The 26,455-nt window shown below is 43.0% G+C and overlaps 1 protein-coding gene across 2 annotated transcripts in view; it reads left to right on the forward strand.

The window, feature by feature from the left end:
* The window catches only part of KDM5A (lysine demethylase 5A), a 461,230-nt gene that overhangs the window by 351,309 nt on the left and 83,466 nt on the right, over positions 1-26,455 (forward strand). For both annotated transcript variants that reach the window (XM_030214276.1, XM_030214277.1), the window contains 2 exons: positions 7,650-7,829; positions 18,689-18,838. In XM_030214276.1, coding sequence (XP_030070136.1) covers positions 7,650-7,829; positions 18,689-18,838 — 330 coding nt within the window. The remainder of the gene's footprint in view (positions 1-7,649; positions 7,830-18,688; positions 18,839-26,455) is intronic.

The following is a 26,455-nucleotide window of genomic DNA, read 5'->3' on the forward strand; positions in this document are numbered from 1 at the left end:
AGCAAAGAGGGAGCATCATTAAGCCCTCCCTCTTGCACAGCTCCCCCGCGACCCGGAAGAGATTTGGCACCAATGGAGTTACAGTGAGCGGAGGTGATGGATGAGCCAGCGCTTGCTGTGGGAGGAGGACCTCGCGACGCCCCAACCCCGAGCGACAGCGGAGGGGATACCAGGAATTCTGTTCTGCTCGGGATTTACCTTTCAGTGGGAATGGAGGTTTGTTGAGACCATCTGTGGTGACGATGGAGTCGTTGTGGGACACTATACAAGGTTTGAACTCCACTATCACATCTATTTCAAACTCCTTTAAAGGAGAAGTTATGGGATTGAAACAAATTATTCAAAATCTGTCTGAAAATATTCAAGCAAATCAAATAACAGTTTTGAAGGGAGAATTTGCCCAGTTGCAGAATGTTACAACAATGCTTATAAAAGAGAAGGATATTGAAGTTCGTAAACTTGAATTCCTGGAAAATCAAGGTTGTAGAAACAATCTAAGATTTATAAATTTTCCTAAATCTCCATTAATACCTGCTTTGGACACGTTAAAAAATATTTTGGATAATATTAGGAATACCAATGGAGGGCATTCCACCCATAGTAAGAACTCAATATATAACAGGTTCTTCAAGACCTCCTAATGTGCAACCTCAATCTGTTCCTGAACTAACTTTGACTGAATTCTTGGAGAGTTCATTATTTATTTATTTATTGCACTTGTATCCCACATTTTCCCACCTTTTTGCAGGCTCATTGTGGCGTCGCCATTACAGGGTTAAAGATACATTTGGTGTTACAAAAAGATCAAGGAAAACAGAGAGGAACTAACAAACAGTTATGGAAAGACGTCATTCAAAATCAAGGTGAAGTGTTGTAGTTAAGCTATGGATTCTTGTGGTAAGCCTTGTCGAAGAGATAAGTTTTCAGAGATTTACGAAACTTAGTTATTTCGTTAATTATTTTCAATTTTGTTGGTAGTGCGTTCCACAGCTGTAGGAAAAACTGGTCGCATGTGTTAGTTTGTATTTTAGTCCTTTACAGCTGGGGAAGTGTAGATTGAGAAATGTGTGGGCAGATCTTTTAGCATTTCTAGGAGGTAGGTCAACGAGGTCTAGCATGTAGGTCAGGGCGTCTCCGTAAATGATTTTGTGAACTATCGTGCATATCTTGAACGTGATCCGTTCTTTGAGTGGGAGCCAGTGCAGTTTCTTTCTTAGGGGTTTTGCACTATCATATTTTGTTTTTCCAAATATGAGTCTGGCTGCGGTGGTGACTGAAAGAACCACACTTTTGGTGTCTTTTGCTTTGGAACCGGACAGAAATAACATTTTTTGAGCCTATTTTCGTCACATTAATGCACTTTTTTGGGGAAGTAAAATTCACATTTTTCCATATTTAGCCAGAGACACTCAGAAAAGAAGAAGAGAAATTTTTTTTTTTGTTACATTTGTACTCCGCGCTTTTCCACTCATGGCAGGCTCAATGCGGCTCACATGGGGCAGTGGAGGGTTAGGTGACTTGCCCAGAGTCACAAGGAGCTGCCTGTGCCGGGAATCGAACTCAGTTCCTCAGCTCCCCAGGACCAAAGTTCACCACCCTAACCACTAGGCCACTCCTCCACTCCTGGTGTTTAAACCAAGAGTTCTCAACTTAGGAGCTTTGTTTAAATTAAAATTTCCTTGTAGATGTTTTGTGTCTCTAGAAACTAATAATTATATTTCCCCCCCCCCCCCCCCCCCCCCAATTGTTGCAATTTATTATTTCTAAAGCGAGTGTTAGGGACTCTTTGCATACACCCACAACTTAATGCTATATCTCGATTGTGAGCATTCTCTTGCTCCTCCTTGCTCTAATGATATTATTGTTATTTTTGTGTGTTAAAATCTTTTTGCCTTGTACTTGGGTCCAAATGTGTTGTGGACAAATTTAAAAAAGAATTAGAGTTAAGCTGTTTATTGCCATTGTCATAGATTTACGGATATTTCCTAAACATTTATATGTGAATGTAAATGTTAAAATCAATAAATATAAATATTGAATGGAGGAGGTTTGCCATATGGTGTGAGGACAAAGCCCTAAATCCCATTTCCTGCACTGCCAAGACCCTGCTTGAATACCCTCTGCACCTCTCTGAGTCTGGTCTCAAGACCAACTCCGTAAGGATTCGCCTCAGTTCAGTTAGTGCTTATCATCATGTAGAGGGTAAGTACATCTTTGGGCAGCCTCTAGTTGTTCACTTCGTAAGAGGTGTGCTGTTGACAAAGAGGCATATTTTCAAAGCACTTAGTCTTCCAAAGTTCCATAGGTTTCTGTGGAACATTGGAAGGCTAAGTGCTTTGAAAATATGCCTGATAGCCGCCTGTCAAACCTCCATCTGTGTCATGGGATCTTAACGTCATTCTCACCTAGCTTTTGAAAGCTCCTTTTGAGCCACTTGATTCCTGTCATCTGAAGTACTTTATCTGGAAGGTCATATTTTTGGTGACTGTTACTTTAGCTCACAGGGTCAGTGAGCTTTAGGTCTTAGCGGCAGATGCACCTTATACAAAATTTTATCATAACAGAGTAGTCCTCCGCACGCACCCTAAGTTCCTTCTTAAGGGTGTGTCGTTCCATCTGAACCAGTCGATTGTCTTGCCAACATTCTTCCCCTGTCCTCATGCTCATCCTGGTGAAAGTGCACTGCACACCTTGGCCTGCGAGCAAGCATTAGCCTTTTGCTTGGAGTGGACTGGGCCCTACAGACAGTTCACCCTGCTTTTCGTTTCTTTTGATCCCAACAGGATGGGAGTTGCCATCAGGAAATACACCGTTTCCAATTGGCTGGCAGATTTTATTTCTTTCACTTATGCCCAGGCTGGATTGACCCTTGAGGGTCATGTCAGGGCTCACAGTCAGAGTGGTCAGCTGCTGTTGAAGAAATTTGCAAGGCTGAGAAATGGTCTTCAGCCGACACATTCACATCTCAGTACTGCCTTGAGCAGGATACCCGATGCGATAGTCTATTTGGACAGACAGTTCTGTTGAATTTGGGTTGTTTGGGGTATAGACTCCAACTCCACCTTCCTAGGCCCATTCTGTTCCAGGCTGCACTCACCCAGTTGTAATTACTTTTTTGCCCTCGCCATTGAGAGGTCCAGTTGACCACTGATTTTTGTTTTTGGTGAGCCTGGTAGCTAGGGATTACATCTGTGAGAATTATAGGTCTGCTTGGAGAAAGCGAAGGTTCTTATGTGTAGCAAGTATTCTCTGAGGACAGCATGCCTTATGTTCTCACATACCTTCCTACCTCCCCTTGGAATTGTCTCCTTTTTATTATGCTTTATATTGTACTGCTGGTCCCGCCCTCTTGCGGGTGGGAAGGCATTCGCACATGTGCGATGGAGAGCATCTCGCACTTATACTATTTTTTAAAATTTGTTACAAGCTCTGGACCAGCAATGTGGACCATCTGTGAGAAGATGCAGCCAGCTGTCCTCGGAGAATACCTGCTACGCTTTACTGTAGGTGTTGCTGGGGTCATAGTTTGGGCAAAGCATGGGTGGAGTTTGCCATATTTTATAATCAATGGTATCTACATGTAGATGTAAATGTCTGCATCTTCATTCAAAATGCAATTTGTGCCACTTAAGCTAGTACTTTATAAAGAGACAGAGGTACCTGCTTGGCCTCTTAATCCGGACTCTCTCTTATAAAATTGCTCTCATAGTGGACGTAAATATGAGCATATCCTTTTCTTCTTTTATTTAAGTATTTATAATATTGAGATATTTAATTATTAGCCTTTAGATGATTATTTTTATTTGTATATCTTTATTTTCCAATCCTGTGAAACATATTTTTGTTCAGCACAGCTTTGTTAGATAGTCCCTGAAGTTTTATTGTTGTTTTATTTTTAATAACTAGTCCCTGAAGTTTTATTGTTTTATTTTTAATAACTTTAGATGATAGTTATTTTGTATTATGCTTTATTGTACTCAAAATGCCATCAATGGCCTATCAGATTAAAAATTTAAATATTCATTTTTTGAAAAAAAGTACTAAATTTTTACATTTGACATGTTTTAATAGTTGCTATATTGGTTTTATTTATTTATTACTTTTGTACCCCGCGCTTTCCCACACATAGCAGGCTCAATGCGGCTTACATAGTAACAAGTAAACAGAGTTACAAAGTCTTTAAGAAGATTATACAAATTGTAGTAAACGTAATAATAATGGGGTAAACTGATGAGTAAATTGAGCATAGGAGGGATTAAGTATAGAAGGAAATGAACGTTAGGAGGTAGGCATAGGGAGGATGGAAAGGAAAAGATAGGGCGCATATGGGTATGGGAGACATGGTCAATGTATAACAATCGTCAGTACAGAATCATGTGGGTAGGCTTTAGTTAGTTGGATCATTGGGGTAGGCTTTCTTGAAGAGATGGGTCTTCAATGCTTTCCTGAAGGGCAAATGGCCGTTGATTGTTCGAATGGATCTTGGTAGAGCGTTTTGAAGCACAAATGTGTGCATTGCAAATATGAAAATGATTGGTTTGAGAACGATAATCCACACATGAAATAAAATACTGTAAAATTATTTTTCTTATTTTTTTTCCTCTGGTCATAGGAGGATCAGCACTCTTGTTGACCTCAATCTGACCATTTGTGGATGGCAATGGCATTGATCCAGGCTAAGAAATACAGTGGGATTGTGGCATTAGTCACATTTTATTCTGATTTCCCAGACTCCCTTCAATATCGGAGGACTGATGATCCTCCTTTAGTGCTCATTGAATAAAATGAGTTAAATAACATGCAGTTATTTTCTCTTCACACTGAGTGCATCTAGAGAATGACACGGGAGTGGGTAATCGTGGTAAACTGCAGTAAAACCACAGGAACGTGGAAAATTTTCAAAGTTTTACCGCGGGTGCAAAAAGAGGTTATTTTGCCACCCCGCAGGAGCAGTAATCCTGCACCCGCGGTACAACAGATGCTTACCCATGGGCATAGTTTGGAGGAGCAAGGGGGGGCATTGCCCCCCCCCCCCCAAAATGCAGGGCTGGCAGTGAAGAACACAACACAGCAGACTCGCCTCCATCCTTTCCCTTCCCTCACTCAGTGTCCCGCCTTCTTGCGATGATGTATTTCCTGTTTCCGCGAGGGCGGGACACTTGTGAGGGAAGGGAAAGGCTGGAGGCGAGCCTGCTGTGTTGTTTTTTTTACTGCCGTCGCTCGAGGAAAATAAAAGGTTTAAACACGCGGGGGGGGGGGGCAGGAAGGAACGGAGAGGAAGGCTGTCAGGGAGCTGAGGGAGGGCAGGGAGAATCGCTGGACGTGGAGGGGAGGGGGAGAGAAGAGATTGCTGGACATGGAGGGGAGGGCAGGGGGAGAGAAGAGATTGCTGGACGTGGAGAGGAGGGTAGGGCAGGGGAGAGGAGAATTGCTGGACGTGGAGGGAAGGGGAGAGGAGAATTGCTGGACGTGGAGGGAAGGGGAGAGGAGAATTGCTGGACATGGATTGATGGAGGAGAGGGCAGGGGAGAGAGGGCAATTGCTGGACATGGATAGATGAATGGAGGGGGCAGGGGAGAGAGCAAATTTGCTGGATATGGGTGGATGGAGGAGAGGGCAGGGGAGAATGAAGAGTTGCTGGGCATGGATGAATGGGAGGGGAGAGAGGAGAATTGCTGGACCTCGATGGATAGAGGGGCAAGGGAGAGATGCTGGACATGGATGGATAGAGGGGGCAGGGGCGAGAGGAAAATTGCTGGATATGGATGGATGGAGGAGAGGGCAGGAGAGAATGGAGAGTTGCTGGACATGGATGGATGGAGGGGAGGGAAGTCAGGAAGGAGATGCACATGGATGGAGGGCAGGGAAGAGAGGAGAAATGCTGGACATGGAGTGGAGGGCAGGGCAGGGAAGAGAGGAGAAATGTTGGACAAGGATGGAGGGAAGGAAAGCAACACCAGACTTTGTGGAGGGGGAGAGGGAGGGAAAGTGAATATAACCCAGAAAAATATACAAAAGTGACACCGGACCTTGGAGGGAAGGAAGAAGGGAGGGAGGGAGGGAGAGTGACACGACCTTGCAAGGGGGAAGAGGAAGGAAGGGCATGGGGTATAGGGCCTTGGAAGCAAGGAAATGAAAGAGAGAAAGGGATGGAGCTGGGGACTGACGGAGTGATGAGATCCAGTGGAGGGTAGATGAGGGCTAATAGGATGGGAATGAGGGCTAAGGAAGTGGGTGAAAAAAGATAGGGGTTTAGGAGACTGGATATGAAGTAAGAGACAGAGGGAGCAATGGTAAAAGCTAGTAGGTAGATGAGAAGTGAAACAGAGACTAAGGTGAGAGAAAGGGGGATAAACATAAATAAGGGGAGGACATGAAATGAAGGGTCATTGCCAGACAGATGTAGAGAAGGAAAGGACAAAGCCAAGGGGAGAGAGAAGAAATGGAAACACCAACATGGAAAAGAATTTAGAGAAGATGGACACGTGGAAAGTGGAAAAGAGACTGGGACCAGCCCAATTAGAAAAATAAAGTGCTCGGACAACAAAAGTAGAAAAGAAATATTTTATTTAATACTTTTTAAGGACTGAGATGTGCCTGCTTTGTGAAATGTACATCTTTCCTATTTTTGTAGTTTGCAGAGTGCAGGAGAAATTACATTTCTGTTTCTCTTTTACCAGTGTTTACCTGGCTTTCTTGAGGGAGATCTCTATTTCAGTTTTTCTGTGGTTCCCTGTTTTGTATAGTGAGAAAAGAATTAAATGTGCTTGGAGTTGTAAAATGATTAGAAAATTTAGTGCTCATTATTGCTTGTTATGAAAATGACTATTCCATCACTGTTTCATTATTGCTTGCCAGACCAATCCAGTATTATTTCATTTTAAGTGCATTTGTTTTAATTTGTGTATGCAGTCCTTATATGCACATGAATTTGCTTTTTAAACCCAAAGGTAAATCTTAAGTGTGGTTAAACAGCGAGGCTTCTGTGGATAGGGACAGAGTGTGCGGGGATGGGATGGGACAGGGATAGAGTTCACGGGGACGGGGTGGGGACAAGGAAAGAGTTCGCGGGGACGGGGAAAAAACTTTGTCCCCCCCCGTCATTCCCTGAGTGCATCTCCTTTTGAAGAGAAACCAGGATAAAGATGGGGTAAAGACGTGATAGAATATCAATTTTAAAAATACTGATTCATTTATCATAGAGATGTTATAAACAGAGCCGAAAAACGCAATTGTTAGGTACAATCTTTTTCTTTCAGCATACTCTAAAATGGAGACTAGAATGCATTTTCTGCCATAGTTCCAGGGCCTGTTTTCACAATGTGTTCTAAATTTGCTGAAATATTTAGAATATCTTTTCTTAACTAGAGGTTTGGGGGGGGGGGGGGGGGGGGGGGGGTTGCATACTTTTATGCCTCTTTTCCTCAAGGTATATGTCCTGTTACATTTGAAATTAGCATTGTTCAATGATTTGATCTAGCTTTAGAAAAATTTCAGATATGTTTATTATATATTTAAAAAAGTACAGAACTTTGAGACTTGTAAAGCTACCATTAGCATGTGCAGTTTAGGTCTGATCTTAAAAGTGGTAGTGGTGGACTTGAGAAAATTATGATGATACCAATGCAGTACTGTCATTCATTACATAGAATGGCAGCAACTACGCTTACCTGGAACAGTTGGAGAGCTTGTTGGTGAAAGGCCGACCTATCCCTGTGCGCCTTGATGCTTTGCCACAGGTGGAATCCCAAGTAGCAGCAGCTCGATCCTGGAGGGAGCGCACAGAAAGGACCTTCCTAAAGAAGAACTCAAGCTACACTCTGCTACAGGTAAAGTCATAGATATTTTTTAAAGGTGTATTTTTCCCTGTAGACCCCACCCTTTTTGAGTGCTCTCCTTTCAACTCCTTTTATTCTGTTTTTAAGTAGTAGTGATCTGCAAAGTATAGCTTTGTAGCTACTTGTGAATCTGCAACTTCCACTATATCATCGTATGGCCATTTTAAAGTTGCTGAAAAAAAATGAAAGAAAATCTCAAGTTCTAGGTATTGAAAAAGAGAAAATATTACATTCTAGATGATTCTGATTTAGCCCCTATGCATTTCTCATGGCAAAAAAGGATATTTTATTATTCCTTGTTACGTGACAATTCTTTTTACTTTATCCAGTAAAGTTTTAAAATATGGAATTTTTAGCATCTTCAACAGAACAGAGAGGCTTATGAGATTGTACTAAATGTCTGTATACAGTATATTCTACAGTTTGTGTGCATGTGGTCAGCCCCTTAGAAAGCTTTTCAATGGCTAGATCTAAATGCGCCAAGTTTTGTGTAGAATTAGATGCTTTTGGGGCCCAGCAGTAACACTTTTTTTTTTCTGTTTTTTGAAAGTTAGTAATTTGCAGCAGAGCTGAAGAGGGCAATATTAGCCTTTTTGCTTTTCTTGATAATGCTGTTTAAAACATGTTTAAAATTTTGAAAAGCTCTCAATTTTGAGCTGGTGGTCAGACGAGCTGTCCATGCCTTGTTGCTGAATGATAGTTTAAAATAAAAATACTGTACTAAACATCGGCGATTAATGGTCATTCTTGTTTTCCTTTGATGTCTGTAAATATATCCAATGATGTCTTCTTTAGCATCCTATCAGACCAGCCCCGACCAAGGGTTCTCAACCCAGTCCTTGGGACACACTTAGCCAGGAGTTAGTGAATGCAAATATATCTCACACATATTCATTGTGGGTATCCTGAAAATCTCACTGGCTAGGTGTGCCCAGAGGACTGAGTTGAGAACGCCTGATCCAGGCTAATGGGTTATGTCCATTGGCCAACGAATGGAGACAGAGAATAAAAGTAGTTCTTTGTGAGTTGCCCCTTAAGGGTATTGTGCAGCCATAGTAAGTTCAGTATATTCTTTGTCTCCAAGCGGATGGTAGATGGACTGTGCAGCTCTACCTTGGTGCTTCTCAGCCAGCTCCTGACCCATGTTAGTTGAGCAGGAGTTTTCTTAATGGTCAAAGTTAGCTCCTTTTTATTTACCTGAAAGATGTAGCAGGAGCTTGGGTGGCACTTGGTGGGGACAGATCCCTCCTCCTTCCCCACCCCCTTCATTATACTGATATGCATCTGGTTTGGAGCACTGACAACACTAAAGCCTCAAGGAGTTCCTTTCTCAGTAAGACTAATTGTTTCTGGCATAATCATATTTTCATGTTCCTTTGTGGGTAAGGAATACCACTGGGTTTTATCTTCTCAGTGATTGATTTCCAGTGATCTGAAGCAGAATGGGAAATCTGCATTTCGATTCTCAGGTCCTGACTTTACCAATCCTTTTTCTGGGGACCTGTTTTGCCTAAGGATGGGCATTGATGGGAAAATTACATTTTTAACTACTTTCTCTCCTCTGCGTTGTATTTTCAGTTGACTCCCAATGTCTGAGCTTCAGGCTGGACTCTCTCACACACTGAATCTAGCTTTCACACGTGTCTTCAGTGTGTTCTTTCTGGGTTGGCTAGGATTTCTGCTACTTAAGTTATTTCTTTGGCAACACTGTTCCTTAGCTCCCTTCTGATTGCAGCAATCCTGCACTGGACGGAGATAGCTCTAGTTATTCTATAGAACTCTCTCTCTCCTTGTAGAGCAGTGGAGTTCTTTTCAGATTGTAGCAATAAAACAGTCCATGGAGGTGTTCCAGTTAATTTATAGAGCGTTCTTTTAGGAGTGGGGCATTCTGCTTTGTTTTCCTCTTACTGTAGTGATCAGCCTTGCCTGCTTTTATCACTCAGCTCAGCATTCATTTCTTTTAAAAGCTGTATTAGTTGGTTTAGTCATTTAGCTAGTTGTTTTGCTCATTTCCTTAAAAAAAGAAAAAAACGATAAGTCACTTGCAACTTACTTCAGAAGCAGAGGTCTAATTGCCCTTAATTCCCCAGATCACAGTTGCAGTGGTGTAGCCAGAAGTCAATTTTTGGGTGGGCCAACAGGTTAGATGGGTGGGCACTAGACAGTGGTGTGCTGGTAAATGTTTAACAGGTTCTCTCCCCGGTCCACCTCTGTGCCCCCCCCCCCCCCCCCCCGGTCCACCTGTGCACCTCCCCTCAAAATTGCAGAGCTGGCTATAGCCGGGGAGAGAGCCTGGGGGTGGGGAAGGCAATGCATTACTCTCTCCAGGAAAAAAAAATTAAATGATCCCAGGTTCCAATTTAATTCATGTTTAATGTGGGATAAAATGCCATAAATAAGTAAATAAATATAAACTTTTAATGTTGAGCACCTGATTCTCAAAGTGGACATATTCCAAACACTGTAATGAAAATAAAATGATTTTTTTTCTACCTTTGTTGTCTGGTGACTTGTTTTTCTGATCATAAGTACATAAGTAGTGCCATACTGGGAAAGACCAAAGGTCCATCTAGCCCAGCATCCTGTCACCGACAGTGGCCAATCCAGGTCAAGGGCACCTGGCACGCTCCCCAAACGTTAAAAACATTCCAGACAAGTTATACCTAAAAATGCGGAATTTTTCCAAGTCCATTTAATAGCGGTCTATGGACTTGTCCTTTAGGAATCTATCTAACCCCTTTTTAAACTCCGTCAAGCTAACCGCCCGTACCACGTTCTCCGGCAACGAATTCCAGAGTCTAATTACACGTTGGGTGAAGAAAACTTTTCTCCGATTCGTTTTAAATTTACCACACTGTAGCTTCAACTCATGCCCTCTAGTCCTAGTATTTTTGGATAGCGTGAACAGTCGCTTCACATCCACCCGATCCATTCCACTCATTATTTTATACACTTCTATCATATCTCCCCTCAGCCGTCTCTTCTCCAAGCTGAAAAGCCCTAGCCTTCTCAGCCTCTCTTCATAGGAAAGTCGTCCCATCCCCACTATCATTTTCGTCGCCCTTCGCTGTACCTTTTCCAATTCTACTATATCTTTTTTGAGATACGGAGACCAGTACTGAACACAATACTCCAGGTGCGGTCGCACCATGGAGCGATACAACTGCATTATAACATCCGCACACCTGGACTCCATACCCTTCCTAATAACACCCAACATTCTATTCGCTTTCCTAGCCGCAGCAGCACACTGAGCAGAAGGTTTCAGCGTATCATCGACGACGACACCCAGATCCCTTTCTTGATCCGTAACTCCTAACGCGGAACCTTGCAAGATGTAGCTATAATTCGGGTTCCTCTTACCCACATGCATCACTTTGCACTTGTCAACATTGAACTTCATCTGCCACTTGCACGCCCATTCTCCCAGTCTCGCAAGGTCCTCCTGTAATCGTTCACATTCCTCCTGCGACTTGACGACCCTGAATAATTTTGTGTCATCGGCGAATTTAATTACCTCACTAGTTATTCCCATCTCTAGGTCATTTATAAATACATTAAAAAGCAACGGACCCAGCACAGACCCCTGCGGGACCCCACTAACTACCCTCCTCCACTGAGAATACTGGCCACGCAATCCTACTCTCTGCTTCCTATCTTTCAACCAGTTCTTAATCCATAATAATACCCTACCTCCGATTCCATGACTCTGCAATTTCTTCAGGAGTCTTTCGTGCGGCACTTTGTCAAACGCCTTCTGAAAATCCAGATATACAATATCAACCGGCTCCCCATTGTCCACATGTTTGCTTACCCCCTCAAAAAAATGCATTAGATTGGTGAGGCAAGACTTCCCTTCACTAAATCTGTGCTGACTTTGTCTCATCAGTCCATGTTTTTGTATATGCTCTGCAATTTTATTCTTAATAATAGCCTCCACCATCTTGCCCGGCACCGACGTCAGACTCACCGGTCTATAATTTCCCGGATCTCCTCTGGAACCCTTCTTAAAAATCGGAGTAACATTGGCTACCCTCCAGTCTTCCGGTAGTACACTTGATTTTAGGGACAGATTGCATATTTCTAACAGTAGCTCCGCAAGTTCATTTTTTAGTTCTATTAATACTCTGGGATGAGTACCATCAGGTCCCGGTGATTTACTACTCTTCAGCTTGCTGAACTGACCCATTACATCCTCCAAGGTTACAGAGAATTTGTTTAGTTTCTCCGACTCCCCCGCTTCAAATATTCTTTCCGGCACCGGTGTCCCCCCCCAAATCCTCCTCGGTGAAGACCGAAGCAAAGAATTCATTTAATTTCTCCGCTACGGCTTTGTCCTCCTTGATCGCCCCTTTAACACCATTTTCGTCCAGCGGCCCAACCGACTCTTTGGCCGGTTTCCTGCTTTTAATGTATCTAAAAAACATTTTTACTATGTATTTTTGCTTCCAACGCTAATTTCTTCTCAAAGTCCTTTTTTGCCCTCCTTATCTCCGCTTTGCATTTGGCTTGGCATTCCTTATGATCTATCCTGTTACTTTCAGTTGGTTCTCTTCTCCACTTTCTGAAGGATTGTTTTTTGGCTCTAATGATTTCCTTTATCTTACTGTTTAGCCACGCCGGCTGACGTTTAGTCTTTTTTCCCTTTTTTCTAATACGTGGAATATATTTGTCCTGAACCTCCAGGATGGTGTTTTTAAACAGCATCCACGCCTGATGCAAGTTTTTTACTCTGCGAGCTGCTCCTTTCAGTCTTTTTTTCACCATTTTTCTCATTTTGTCGTAATCACAATCATGCTGGCCCAGTATCTGATTCTTCTACTACCTGTCCTCTTAACTCCGTTTCCAGGGCTTTCTTTCCATTTATTTCTTTACTTTCTGCCTTTCTTCTTCATTTCTTGCTCTATATCCGTAAGTAAAAGCTGGGTCCTCCGCAGACTTGACGGTCCAGTGGATCCAGCTTCTGCCTATTTTCTTCATCCATATGCAGTTTTTCTCTTCCTTTTCCCTCATCTCATCTCCTTCCTCACTCTTCCCTCCCCTCCATCGATGTCCAGCATTTCTTCTCTCTCCCTTCCCTCTCCTCCATCCATGTCCAGCAACCCTCCGCTCCCCTACCCTTCCCTCCATCCATCCATGTCCAGCAACCCTCCTCTCCCCTGACCTTCCTTCCATCCACCCATGTCCAGCAACCTTCCTCTCTCCTCTTTCCTCCCTTCCATCCACCCATGTCCAGCAACTCTCTTCTCTCCCCTCCATCCATCCATACTCAACAGTTCTCTCCCCTATCCCCTCTATCCATCCATACCCAGCAATTCTCTTCTTTCCCCTGCCCCCCTCCATTCATCCATACCCAGCAGAACAAAACAAATTATACAAATACGCCAGGCATCTAAGTGGGTAAATACAGAGAGACGGTTCGCAACGAACAAATCAGTATCCCCTAAAATGAACTACTGTATCCTTTTGATAGCTATAATTTATTCCATACAATCCCCGGACTGAAATGATAATTAGCAGCCTGAAACACATTGTGAAGTAATTTGTCACACTATTTATTACAGGATGGTTATCATATATTTTTTTCTACAGTCAGAGCCAACGAGGTGTTGAATGATCAGTCGTAAACGAAATTCTTCAAAAAAGAAAAGTCGAATTAGGGGTGGTGGAAGCAGACTGGTTCTGACAGATCTCACACGTTTCTCTAAGGGTGTTATATTTTATGTGGGGATTCGAAACGAGCAGAGAAACATGGACACTGGCAGCAGTTGTAGAGGTTAGGTTGTCTTTAAAAAGGCAGCTGAGTTTTCTGCCTGTATAGAACACAAGACCCTGTTTCACAATCCTCAGTCTGCTGTTTCTTTGCGTATTATTTATTCTTATATTATGAATGTGTGATGCTCATTCACGCAGGTATCCAGTTGTCAGTAAGAACCATACCCATATCTAGCTCTCCTTTTCTTATTACATGTCTGCTGAGTTTAAAAAATCCACTTCCTGTAAGAAATTATGATGTTCTTATGTGATAGCCAAAATGATCCCCTTTTCTTTTGTAAATGCGTTTCTCTAAATACACCACAATAAACGTATATTGCCTGGACTTGTATCAACCAGCTGGTTTGTCTATCCATTTTAAAAACTCTTTCTCAAGCTAGAATCCCCCCAGAAAACTTCTGTGGACCTGTCTGTACTGAGCAAAAGCATAGAAATATAAGTGGACTGCCTGCATGTCCGGATATGTCTCGTCAGCCCTCATTCTTGCCCTTGAGTGCTTCATTGATTACGTTATGGCAGTGATTTATACGGTAGGATTTCACTATCTGCTTTCTCACTCCCATATCTGACAGGACCATTCCGCATTGGTTTCTAGAGCCGGATCAGACTCCAGTTGAGTTGGGGGGAAAAAGGAGAGGAGAGACAGTGAAGCCGGGTTAAGCCCCCTGGCTGAGGGGGATGAGGGGCAGCTAGCTGTTTGTTGACCAGCTCTCAGTCGCACCTAGCTCGCTTTCTCTCAGCATCCTTAAGCAAGTAATTATTAAGAAAGGATGGGATCACCAGAGGAGCCACACCAGTCTCCTGCACATCACAGGCAGTCCAGGACTCTGCACCTAATTAGCATTTTGATGAATTTAATTAGCATTTCAACTGGGGAACTCAAGTCTGCCTTGGTGTCTGTTTTTTACCTTCTGCCCTAGTACCGCCACCACGATCGCAGGATCTACCTCCCTCCGTCTCAGCACTCAGCAGCAGCGGTAGCGATTCATTCATACACGCTGCCTCCTGCTTCTAACCCGGAAGCGTCTCCTCTGCCGCGTCCTGCCCCAGCAGAAACAGGAAGTTGTGATAATGGGGGCAGGACGCAGCAGAGAAGACGCTTCCGGGTTAGAAGCAGGAGGCAGCGTGTATGAATGAATCGCTGCTGCTGAGTGCTGAGATGGAGGGAGGTAGATCCTGCGATCGTGGCGGCGGTAGGCAGCGTCTGGGAAGCGCTGCCATGAGAGAGAGGGAGGCAGATGCAGGATCGGAGCTCAGCCTGCTCCCTCCGCTCCGCTGCCTCCACTGCTGGGTGGGCCTGAACCCAAACTGGGTGGGCCTAGGTCCACCCAGGCCCACCCGTGGCTACGCCCCTGCACAGTTATATTGCAGTTGACTCTGCTAATGAGGCGTCCACCCTTTCTCTGTTTCACAGATCAACCTTGCTTTTCCTCTTTAGACATCAGTAGTTTATTTTCTGGGGAGCTTATCTGTATTTGCTTCCTTCTCCCTCTGTAGTCTTCTAAGTACTATATAGGTAGTGCTCTTCTTTATTTCAAGTTACAGGCATTGCTAGCCTTGCCTGGTAAAGCCAAAAAAAAAAAAAAAATTAAGCAAGGTTAATTCTGGACTGCATTCCAAGCATGCTAGTGGCTGCTGCTCTCCATAATAAATGATCTGTACTTCAGTGCTTTGATGCCCTGTGCTTTTACAGCAGCCTTTGGTCATATACATCCTCAACACCCGGATATGGGGCATTATATGGCAAGTTGTGCATTCCTCTGGTGTTGCACTGATGTGACACAGCAGTCAGGTGTATAGCTGTCTGCTTTGGCTAAAGGAGTGTTGTATAGCAACTGCTGTAGCAGTATCTGGCTGTAGGACATTAGTGTACAATGATCTAAAATTTGGTTGTCTGTCTTAAGGCGGCTATAGTGGTCTCCTCTATACAGTGTTTGCAGCAGTATTTGACTAGTTGACATGGTTACAGCATCAGTAATCACTGCTTTCATCCACCTGCTACAAGCAGATGCCTCATTACCTTAGCTACTCCAGTAGGCAGCATTATTCCATGTCAGCCTAAACTTCCTCCTTTGGAACAGTCTGTAATAGCCACACTGGCTTTCCTGTGTCATCCAACTGTTCAGCTCCATGCATCAGTAGGACTTGAATCCGATGCTTTTTTTTGCCCTGAGGCTATAGCTGCATTTGTTTTAGCCCTAATGGCAGACTATATGCTGCACTTGCAACTGCTGGCTGTCATAGCCAATGCTTCTCTGCTTCTTCATGATACTCAGCAGCTAGTGGTGCTATTTTCTATGTCCTCACTTTTGAACTTCTTCGCACAGCTACAACAGTCAGCTGAGTCTCACAGCAGCTCACGCCATCTCTGTTTAGCAGAGGCTGGTTTCCGCTTGTGCGTCCAGATAGCTCGGCCATATGTATGGTTTATATTCCCTTGGGAAGCAATTGTGGACGTTGAAGCTTCTGTTCAGTCAGTAAAGATGCTGCTCTTATCATAGCAGCCTAATTGTTTCAGAAGTTGCACAGCTCCAGCTGTGATTCTCAGGGTAACATTTGAATTTTGTTCATATTACAGTAGTGGGGTTCACTCCTCTTCTTCAAGATCTTGCATTCTTGATGAGATGTGAGAGTTGGTGTAATTGGATCATTCAGCTGTTTTGTGCAGCTGGAAGGCTTCGAGTCCTCTTAAGTGAAGTGGGTTCATTGTATTTCCGTACTAGAATAAACCATTAACGGATCAGTTCTCATTTGTCCCCTTTCAGTTTAAGTGTTTGATTGTTCTGCAGGAATCAATTGTTAGGTTCACTGAGGACTACTATTCACTTGCTCCACTAGAAGACTATCCTTGGCAAATCGATTGAAGTTTCTGCCTTATTGGTTACACCAATTGATTGGTTACCAGACCAATATTCTTGATTAACTTATAATACTGACAGCTTGTCTCCTTTTCCAAGTAGCCAGCCTTGGGTGTCTCTTCTAGCTCTCAGTGGTGATCGAGTGTCAGCCCCTCAGAAACAAGTCTTGTTGTATTCCTCTTGATGGCTCCCCTGGTTAGTCTGTCAGCGTTTTTCAGTGTACTGAGTTGTATCCCTGGAAGAGATGTCTTTCTAGCCTGCTCTGGTCAGCAGTTTATTCCATATGCTAGACATCATTTCCTTCCCCAGACTATCAGGATCAGTTTTCAAGATGCCATTGATTGTTTATCTAGTTTCCATGGAAACTTACCCCTGGTTTACCATGCTCCATCTCTCTATTGTTTCTCTATAAAGGGGGTTCAGTGATACTGCTAGATCTCTGTGTTCAGCAGCTGTGTTCAGACCTTTTTAGCAGATGTATTCGTGGGCTGTCCAGTTGCCTGTTTTCTTTAGCTGTATATGTAGTTTGAAATACCAACTGAATACACCACTGTATTTCTAATGGGCATGACTCTGGATACCTTAGCCAATTTCTGAAGCTGAAGGACTCTGTGCTTTTCTCAGGCTAAATATCTTAGCTTCAGCTTGAGTACCTCCTCTTTCAATTTTGATCAATTAGGTCAGCTATCTTCCTAGGCAGAAGGGCTCAGCTTCCTTTTAGGTTGTCAGTTGTGGTCCTCTTGTTGACCAGACTAATTCCATTCTCTTCCTGAGCAGAACAGCTCTCATCTATGATCTTAGCAGGTTAAATAACTCAACTTTATTTGAAGCTTCATAGCACAGCCATCCTTTCTACCTCTATAGTTCAGTCCTCTTCTTTGGTGGCATGGCTCACCTCTCATGACATAGTTTGCTGCTCGGACTGCATGGCGTGACTTGCTGATCCTTTTTCTTTTCCTGACTGAATTGTAAACCGTTGTGGTGGTGGTGGTGGTTGTTTTCAATTGGTGGTTTATTTATTTATTTTATTTATGCGTTCTTGTTTCCCACTATTATCCAAAAACAAGTTTCAGTTCAAAGTGGCTTACAATTTACATTTTGGTGGAGTTACAATAGTGTTGTGCAATGTGGAGAGGGCATCTATAGTTTGTTGGTTATTCATAGAGTTTTTGGACAGATAGATTTGAGGAGGAAATATAATAAATACAAAAAAAATGAATCTTCTCAAGTCTGAGTTTCCCACCTCTCTTCTCAAGTCTGAGTTTCCCACCTCTCTTTTCAAGCTGGGTGGTTCAGCTCTCTGTTCAGGGGGAATAGTGCACCTCCTTTTCCACCTCGATAGCCCAGCTCTCTTCTCAACTTGGATTAATCCGCTCTCTTTGCAACCTGATTGACTCTACTCCCTTTTCCAACTTTCATCTTTCTGGCTCCCTTGCGAGGCTGCATAGCTATGCTTTCTTTCGTGACAGAATGCCTCATCTTCCCCTTTTCAGTCTGAGGACTGCGACTCTCTAGCTCAAGCTGGAACACTTTGACTCCTTTTCTGAAGTTCCACTCAACTTTCCTTTTCATGCTGTCTAGTTCAGCCTCCTTTTCAGTCTGGTTAAATCAGCTGTGTTATTTCTCTTGTCTGCTTTTTGCTGCCTTCTTTTCATCCCACCCTTTTTTGGGGAACTGCTTTGCTACATCTCATTGGTCTGGACTGGTCTGATAGGATTCTAAGGAAGGAGAAGATATGTCTTACCTGATAACTTTGTTTCCTTTAGTTTATCAAACCAGTCCAGAATCCCTCCCCGTTCGTTTGTTTGCATCAAGCAAGTTATCCTTGCACCTCCTTTCTTTTGCAGGCTTATTTGCAAATGCTTTTCCTGTCAACTTTTCCTATTGTGCTCCTTGGCTTAGAATTCCTTATGCAGTGAGTGTGCTGCACGTCAGTAGGATGTACATCATTCAGTACACATGACATTGACTGAGTAGCCCCTGCTTGGCTATTTGAAATACTGAACTTGCTATAGCTGCACAATACCCTTAAGGGACAACTCATAAAGAACTACTTTTATTCTCTGTCTTCATCTGCTGGTTGATGGACTTAACCCATTGATCTGCACTGGTCTGATAGGACTAAAGGAAAGAAAGCTATCAGATAAAGACATAACTTTTCCGTCCTCTTGTAAATCATGATTTTTCCTCTTCACCATGGTTGTCCTTTGCTTTTAGGTATTGAGCCCTCGGAATGATATAGGCATTTATGGGAGCAGCAAAAATAAACGGAAAAAGCTTAAGGAGTTGATGGAAAAAGATCTTGACCTGGATACCTTGAGTGAGATGGAGGAAGGGGTGGAAGAGACTAAGGATACAGCATCTGTGGTAAGAGGTTGACCCATATTTTTTGACATCTGACAGGTGATGAATATATGCATAAAAGCATGTGAATTGTACATAGCACTTTCTTTTTTTTCTTTACAGTCCTGTTTGTGCATAAACCTTTATAGTGATGCTAGTTTTACTTCCAAAGATGCTTTGCATTGGCTTGTCATCATTTGCTATAATATGTTAGCAATGGTAATTCTGGTATTTAAAACTTTATAGGCTGAAAGCCTGTGAAAATATTCCTCTATAACCCTACATGAATATTGCATTCTTTTGTGCTTATTTGCTTGTTAAATACATTTTTTTTGAAGATAGATTCCTGAATTGACTTTGCATTCTCTTGAATTTTCGGTAGCTGGGCCTTTATTGTGGAGCACTTTTCCCACAGAACTGAGAATGGAATCAGGTCTGTTGTGCTTTAGGAAAAAAAATGAAACCTTTTTAAAGCAAGAATTTAATCTTAGTTTAGTTGGCATTTGATATATGACCTTTCAGGTAAAATCAAAGCGGGTTGCAATAAAATAAGAAAAAGAAAAGAACTACATAATATCAACAGGAAAGAGGAAAACATAGAGGAGGATAATTTAAAAAAAATTAAAAACTGCACACTTGCTGCAAGTCTTCCCCATTTCCCGATGGAGGGAAAAGAGGGCCACCCAGACACCCCAAGGGCTGCCATCTTTGAAGGATTCAGTACAAGGTGGTGGAGATGAGCCAGCTGTTGACAGCATCTAGACATGATTGTAGAGTGGACAGATCGGGATTATAAGGGTCCTGAATAGAGACTAGGAGAATATTTTCCACTTAAAGAGAGGATTTAATGGAGGTAGTTTGGATCAGAAACGCTAGAGAACTAAGGAAGATGTTGAAACGGAGTGTGGTGGGGGGGGGGGGGGGGGGTGGATAATACTGAACCTTGTGGGACTCCACACTGGAGTGACAGGGGACCGATCTACAGGAAGGGAGGGAAACTAGAAACAAAAGGCTTCTAAAGAAAGAGGAGAATCAATTCAATACTAACCTGAGATACGGTTGAAAATAGTCTTGAAGAGAAGTGACTGACTAGATTAGAAATTGCAGTAAGGTCTAAAAAGATCAGGAGGGCAGCATTGCCATGGTCAAGGACAGAATGGAAGTCAATGAGGTGATAATAGTTTCAGTTGATACCTGGGTGGAAATCTGACTGAAAGGGATGAAGGAGGTGCGATTTATCAACATGTTGGATCAACTGATTAAAGACCACTCTCTCAGTCAGTTTTGAGAGGAAGGCAAGGTTGGAGATTGGTCTGTAATTAGAAAGGGGCAGGGGGGGGGGGGTCCAGGGAGAACTTCCTCAGGACTGGCTTGATAACAGCAGATTTCCATTCTGGGGATAGTTTGAGAGAGTGGGAGTAAGCCATGGGAAGGGATGTTTGTCCAAGATGGTGGAATGGGATCAAGAAGACAGGTTGTTTTCCTGGCAGAATCTACCACTTAGGAAATGTGGTTATTGATGGAAGGTTGAATTGAGACATGTGAAAGTGGGGAGGGAGAGGTTGGGATGTAGGAAGAATGGGAGGGCTTAGAGGAGTAGGAGAGGAAGGGTCAATAATAAGTGAAGGGGTGGAGGTAAGGAAGACAGCAGGAAATTGATTTTGGCTACAAAGTGGAAAGCAGAAATATTAGGTGAGTCAGAGTATATAAATGTAAAATCTTGCATTGTAGGATATAGTCATATTGCTCTTTAATTATGAGTTGATGCAGGAACATAGACCTACCATTTCAACCTGGGTTCATATGATTTCAATGTATTCATCAACAGATTTTCCTTTGTTGGAACTGGCAATGCTGCAGAATGTTTCCATTAATGGGGATGCATTTAAAATACTGTAAATTATTTTTTCAACTGATCTCTGACATTGCGCTAATTAAGCAGTCATATAGATGTATGGTTTCCTTGATTGAAAAGAAACTGATGATTGGCATGTTCAGAAGCTAGATGAAAGTACATTCTAGAATTATTAATATGAGAAGCTCCTTGGTGGAGCATGGCGCATGTCTCATGATAGAGTGAATCATCAAAACTACTGGGCCCGATATTCAGCCCACGGCGGTAAGTGGCTTGTATGTTGCTCACAGCTACAGGCTGGAATAACCCTGGACACTCAGTTCTGGGGCATATCTGATTTCTGGCATTGAATATCCGTGTATCTGCAATTTACCTAGAAATTAACTGGACACCAGCTGATATTCAGACTAGTGCCCAGTTAACTCGGTGGATAAAAGTAGGACAGATTTTTTTATTGTCCTAACTTTTTCTGCATACTTAACTGGTTAGCAGGTTGAATATTGCCACTAACTGGCTAAGTCACGGCTCTGCGCAAACTAGCCCCCAGACCGCCCCTAACCTAACCAGTTAAGTGCTGCTGATTATCTGTGGCCGGCCTGCTTAACGGAGTTTAACCATGCAGGAGACTGGTTAAACCCTTTTGAATATCTTTTCTTTTTTATTTTTTTAAATAAATTTTATTGAAGAGAAAACAGAATATTTCAACATTTGAACTGTTGCAAACTTCTAATACAAATAATCATCTCTTTATGCTTCCTTCCCTTCCCTCCTCCCCTCTCCCCCCCCCCCCCCCCCCCCCCCAATCACTGTGGTGACTAGTCCAAATCCTTTGACTGTTCATAAAGTGTCCAGATTTTCGTGAAAGCCATCAAGGAACCTCTCCGTATGGCCGTGAGCTTCGACATTTGATATAGATAGTCCACCTTTTGTAGCACCATACTGAACTCTGGTAGTTCCACTTTTTTCCAAGCCCGGGCCAAAACCAGCTTTGCTGCTACGAAATATTGAATGGCCAGCCTGTGTTGCCAGCTAAGTATTCTTGGAAGCTTGAAGTGGAGGAGGCTGCATTCCGCTTCGCAAGTATAGGTCTTTTGAGTCACTTTATTAACCTCTTCTATTACTTTTGCCCAGTATACTTTTACTTTTTCACATTCCCACCAAATATGTAGAAACGTGCCCTCTTGGCCACACTCCCGCCAGCATTGCCCCGATATCCCTGGATACATTTTTTGCAGCCTGACGGGAGTGTAGTACCACCAATATAACATTTTAAATCCATTTTCGCTCGCAGATTGCGCTAGTGTTGGTTTGAGTAGGTATTTATAATTTTGTTTCCACACTGTCTGGGAGTACGTGCGCTGCAATGCCCTTTCCCATCTCGCCTGGTATAACACCTGAGAATCAGTATGCCCCAACAGAGCTAAGTATATACGCGTTATACTACCCTTACCTCCCCCTTTGCGCATCGCTATTTCCAATGCTGTTTCATCCAGCTCCAATTCATCTTGCACTCGTCTCTTAATAAAATTACGAAGACCACAATAGTATACCAAGTCTCTCTCTACCAACCCATACTCTGCTTGGAGCTCCGCAAAACCCACCACTTCCCCCTCACCCCATAATTGACCTAAAGTGTGTAGTCCCGCTTGTGCCCAAATTTGAAAGGCCTTTTCAGATTTACCCGAAGGAAATCCTCTCGCCCACCTAATTGCTGTTTGCCTGTAGTATTTTCGCTCTGGGAACATCCTCCTCCTTATCTGATACCAGGTCGATAAAATATGTTTCACTCCCAATGGAACCCTCCTAATTATTGACGTCAACTCATCCCCTGGGATCCATAGGATGTCCTCTATTTCTCTCCGACCCAACCATGCCCGTTCCCAATGCAACCATTTTTTTGTTACCCCTGGGGCCCAATTTGCTAGAATTCTTAACTGTGCTGCTTGATAATACAAGTGAAAGTTGGGGACTCCCATACCTCCCTTCTCATGGGGTTGATACATCATAGTTCGTTTAACTCGCGGAGGGCGTTTCTTCCAAATATATGTAAAAACTTTTCGCCTAAGTTTAACGAAGAAAGTGTTAGGGATTGGGACAGGAAGCGCCATAAAAAGATATAGTATCTTGGGGAGTATTATCATCTTAACCGCGGAGATACGTCCCTTCCATGAGATATTAAGCCCTTCCCATGTATTGAGTTCCCTAAAAAGTTCGTCCATTTTTGGGGGGTAATTATTATGAAAGAGATCCTCTATTCTTGGTGTTATCTGTACTCCCAAAATGGACAAAACGGACTCTTCCCAAAAGAAAAAGGAAAAATCTTACTCACCCCAATTCCAAAAGATACAAAGAAAAACCTGAGCGAAATTACCAACTACAGACCAGTAGCATCCATACCACTAATAACCAAGTTAACCGAAGGGATGGTAACCAAACAACTCACAAACTATCTAAACAAACACTCAATACTACATGATGCCCAATCCGGATTCCGGTCGAACCATAGCACAGAAACAGTACTAGTCACCCTTATGAACAAATTTAAGCAAATAATAGCAACCGGGAACAATATACTCCTCCTACAATTTGACATGTCAAGCGCCTTTGACATGGTCGACCATGAAATCCTACTACACATACTTGAATACTTCGGCATTGGAGGAAATGTCCTAAGCTGGTTCAAGGGGTTCCTAACCCTGCGCTCGTATCAAGTTACATCACACTCAACCACGTCCAAGGCATGGATACCGGAATGTGGAGTTCCACAAGGATCACCCCTCTCACCAACTATTTTCAACCTAATGATGATCCCCCTAGCAAAACTCCTATCAAACCATAACCTCAATCCACATATATACGCTGATGATGTGACAATATATATCCCCTTCAAACATGACATCAAAGAAATCTCCAACGAAATCAATCAAAGCCTACACATCATGAACACATGGGCAGACACATTCCGTCTGAAATTAAATGCAGAAAAAACTCAATGCCTGGTACTCACCTCCCAACACAACACCAACGAATTCAACGCGATAAACACACCAAACCTAAACCTTCCAATCTCAGAAACGCTAAAAATCCTTGGAGTCACTATCGACCGCCACATAACACTGGAAACCCACGCAAACAACACAACTAAGAAGATGTTCTACTGCATGTGGAAACTGAAAAGGATAAGACCACTCTTCCCAAGATTCGTCTTTCGTAACCTAGTGCAATCCCTCGTCCTCAGCCATCTGGATTACTGCAACTCATTATACGCAGGCGGCAAAGAGCAAACACTGAGGAAACTTCAAACAGCCCAGAACACAGCAGCCAGACTCATCTTCGGAAAACCAAAATATGAAAGGGCAACACCACTACGAGAGAAACTACACTGGCTTCCACTGAAGGAACGCATCACCTTCAAGGTATGCACACTAGTCCACAAGATCATCTACGGCGAAGCCCCAGCCTACATGTCCGAGTTGATTGACCTACCACCCAGAAATGCTAGGAGATCTTCCCGAACATACCTCAACCTCCATTTCCCTACTTTCAAGGGCGTGAAATACAAGACGCTACACGCGTCAACCTTTTCTCACACGAGCACACAGCTTTGGAACTCACTACCATGCAACTTAAGAGCGATCCACGAACAAGCATCCTTCCGCAGATTACTGAAGACCCACTTGTTTGAGTCAATCTACGGAAAAAACCAAAACACATAGAGTCTACACTCACTTACATCAATGCATCACACATCCACTCAAGATCTCTCATTCCCCCCAATTCCACATTACTCATACATATACTTACAGGAATAGGTAAACCATGTGCCTAAATGTCTTAACACTACCCTTAAACTTCCTATTACCTCCTCCAAAAGTCTCCCTGTTGATGTCCCATTGTGATATTCCTAATGATAATTTGATTATCATAACTTGTACAATGTAACCCATAACCAATTTGTATCAACTGTATTCTCTGTATTCATATCTTATTGTAAGCCACACTGAGCCCGCAAAGAGGTGGGAAAATGTGGGATACAAATGCAAACAATAAAATAAATAAATAAATAAATATCTGAGCTCTTGGCCCACACAAATGGAAATGCTGCCTGAAGGTTTGGTAGGTCGCTAGGGGGTACTGTTAGATTTAAGAAAACTGATTTTGTCAGGTTGAGCTTGAAACCTGATAGCTGCCCATATTGCGTCAAATGTTCTATTATCCGATTCACTGACTTCTCCGGCTGGGTAAGAGTGAGTAGTATGTCATCTGCAAATAACATGATTTTATGTTCCCTCATACTCCTCACTATCCCCTTTACTGCTGTATCCTTTCTAATTTTACAGGCCAGCGACTCCAAAGACAGAGCAAACAGGAGAGGAGATAGTGCACATCCCTGTCTGGTGCCCCGCCTCAGATCAAACGTTCTCGTGTATGACCCATTAATTTTTATTGTAGCTAATGGGGCCTGGTATAGTAACCGCAGCCAATTGTGATATCTCCCTTTTATCCCTACCTGCCTGAACACTGCGAACATGAAGGTCCAATCCACACGATCAAATGCCTTCTCTGCATCTATTGAAAGCAATACTGTGGGTGTCGATTCATCCTCCACCTGTTGTGTAATGTGTAATAAGCAACGAATATTATCGAATGTCTGGCGACCTGTTATAAATCCCGCCTGATCCCCATGTATCACACCAGGCAACTTTTCTTGCAATCTGCGAGCCAAAATTTTTGTAAATATCTTATAATCTACATTAAGTAGAGAGATTGGCCTATAGGAACCACAAAGCTGAGGATCTTTCCCTGGTTTTAGTAGCAGGGTAATCGCAGCCAGTCTCCATGAATAAGGCAGCTCGTGCGTATCTTCTAAGGAGTTAAATAATTTCAACAATAGTGGCGCCAGATGTTTGGTGAATAGCTTATAGAATCTTACAGTAAACCCATCTGGGCCAGGAGCTTTGCCATTTGCCATGTCCTCTAGCGTTATAGGAGACGAGAGAGACTGACTCCCCCTCTTGCAACTGGGGGATATCAATGTCCCAGATATTGCTCGATTGCAGCGTCCTCAGCTGAGTGTTCCGGCTCATACAGTGTAGTATAATAATTTAAGAAAGCCTCCTGTACCTCTTCTATTTGTGTGACATGTTCCCCAGTTGGGACTTGAATGCCCCCAATATAATTGCGTTGAACCAACTTTTTAAGTTTACAGGCCAACAGCCTACTCGCCTTGTCCCCAAATTCAAAATGTTCTTGTTGTGCACATTGCAGATGGGCCACTATGTCTGCAAGTTGGAGTTCATTAAGTTTTAATCTCAACTGATGCATCTTTTCTAGTTCATCTATCGCATTAGGATCTTCTTTATGTTTACGCTCTAAGTTGAGGAGTTCAGTTCTGATGTGATTCTCCTGCTCTGCGCGAGTTTTAATTATATGTGCCTTCAGTGCAATGAATTTCCCTCGGATCACTACTTTAAGCCCCTCCCATATGCTGGCTGGGTGTGTCTCCTCTTTATCATTAAATTCAATGTAGTCTAAAATATATTGTTCTATTGTTGGGATATTCTTTACCTCATGTAGGAGTGTCTCATCCAGCCGCCAATATCGTGTGCCCACTCGTTTAACTCCTGATCGCAGTACCATGGTCACTGGGGAATGGTCGGACCACGTGCGGGATTCAATATCTATCTCCTGAACTTTAACTACTGTCACCTCCCCCAGCCAGGTATCTATTTTTGAATAGGATTTGTATTGGGAGGAGTAGTATGTATAATCTCTTTCGGAGCCAT

Source organism: Microcaecilia unicolor, chromosome 9 (assembly GCF_901765095.1).
Source record: "Microcaecilia unicolor chromosome 9, aMicUni1.1, whole genome shotgun sequence".
Lineage (NCBI taxonomy): Eukaryota > Metazoa > Chordata > Amphibia > Gymnophiona > Siphonopidae > Microcaecilia > Microcaecilia unicolor.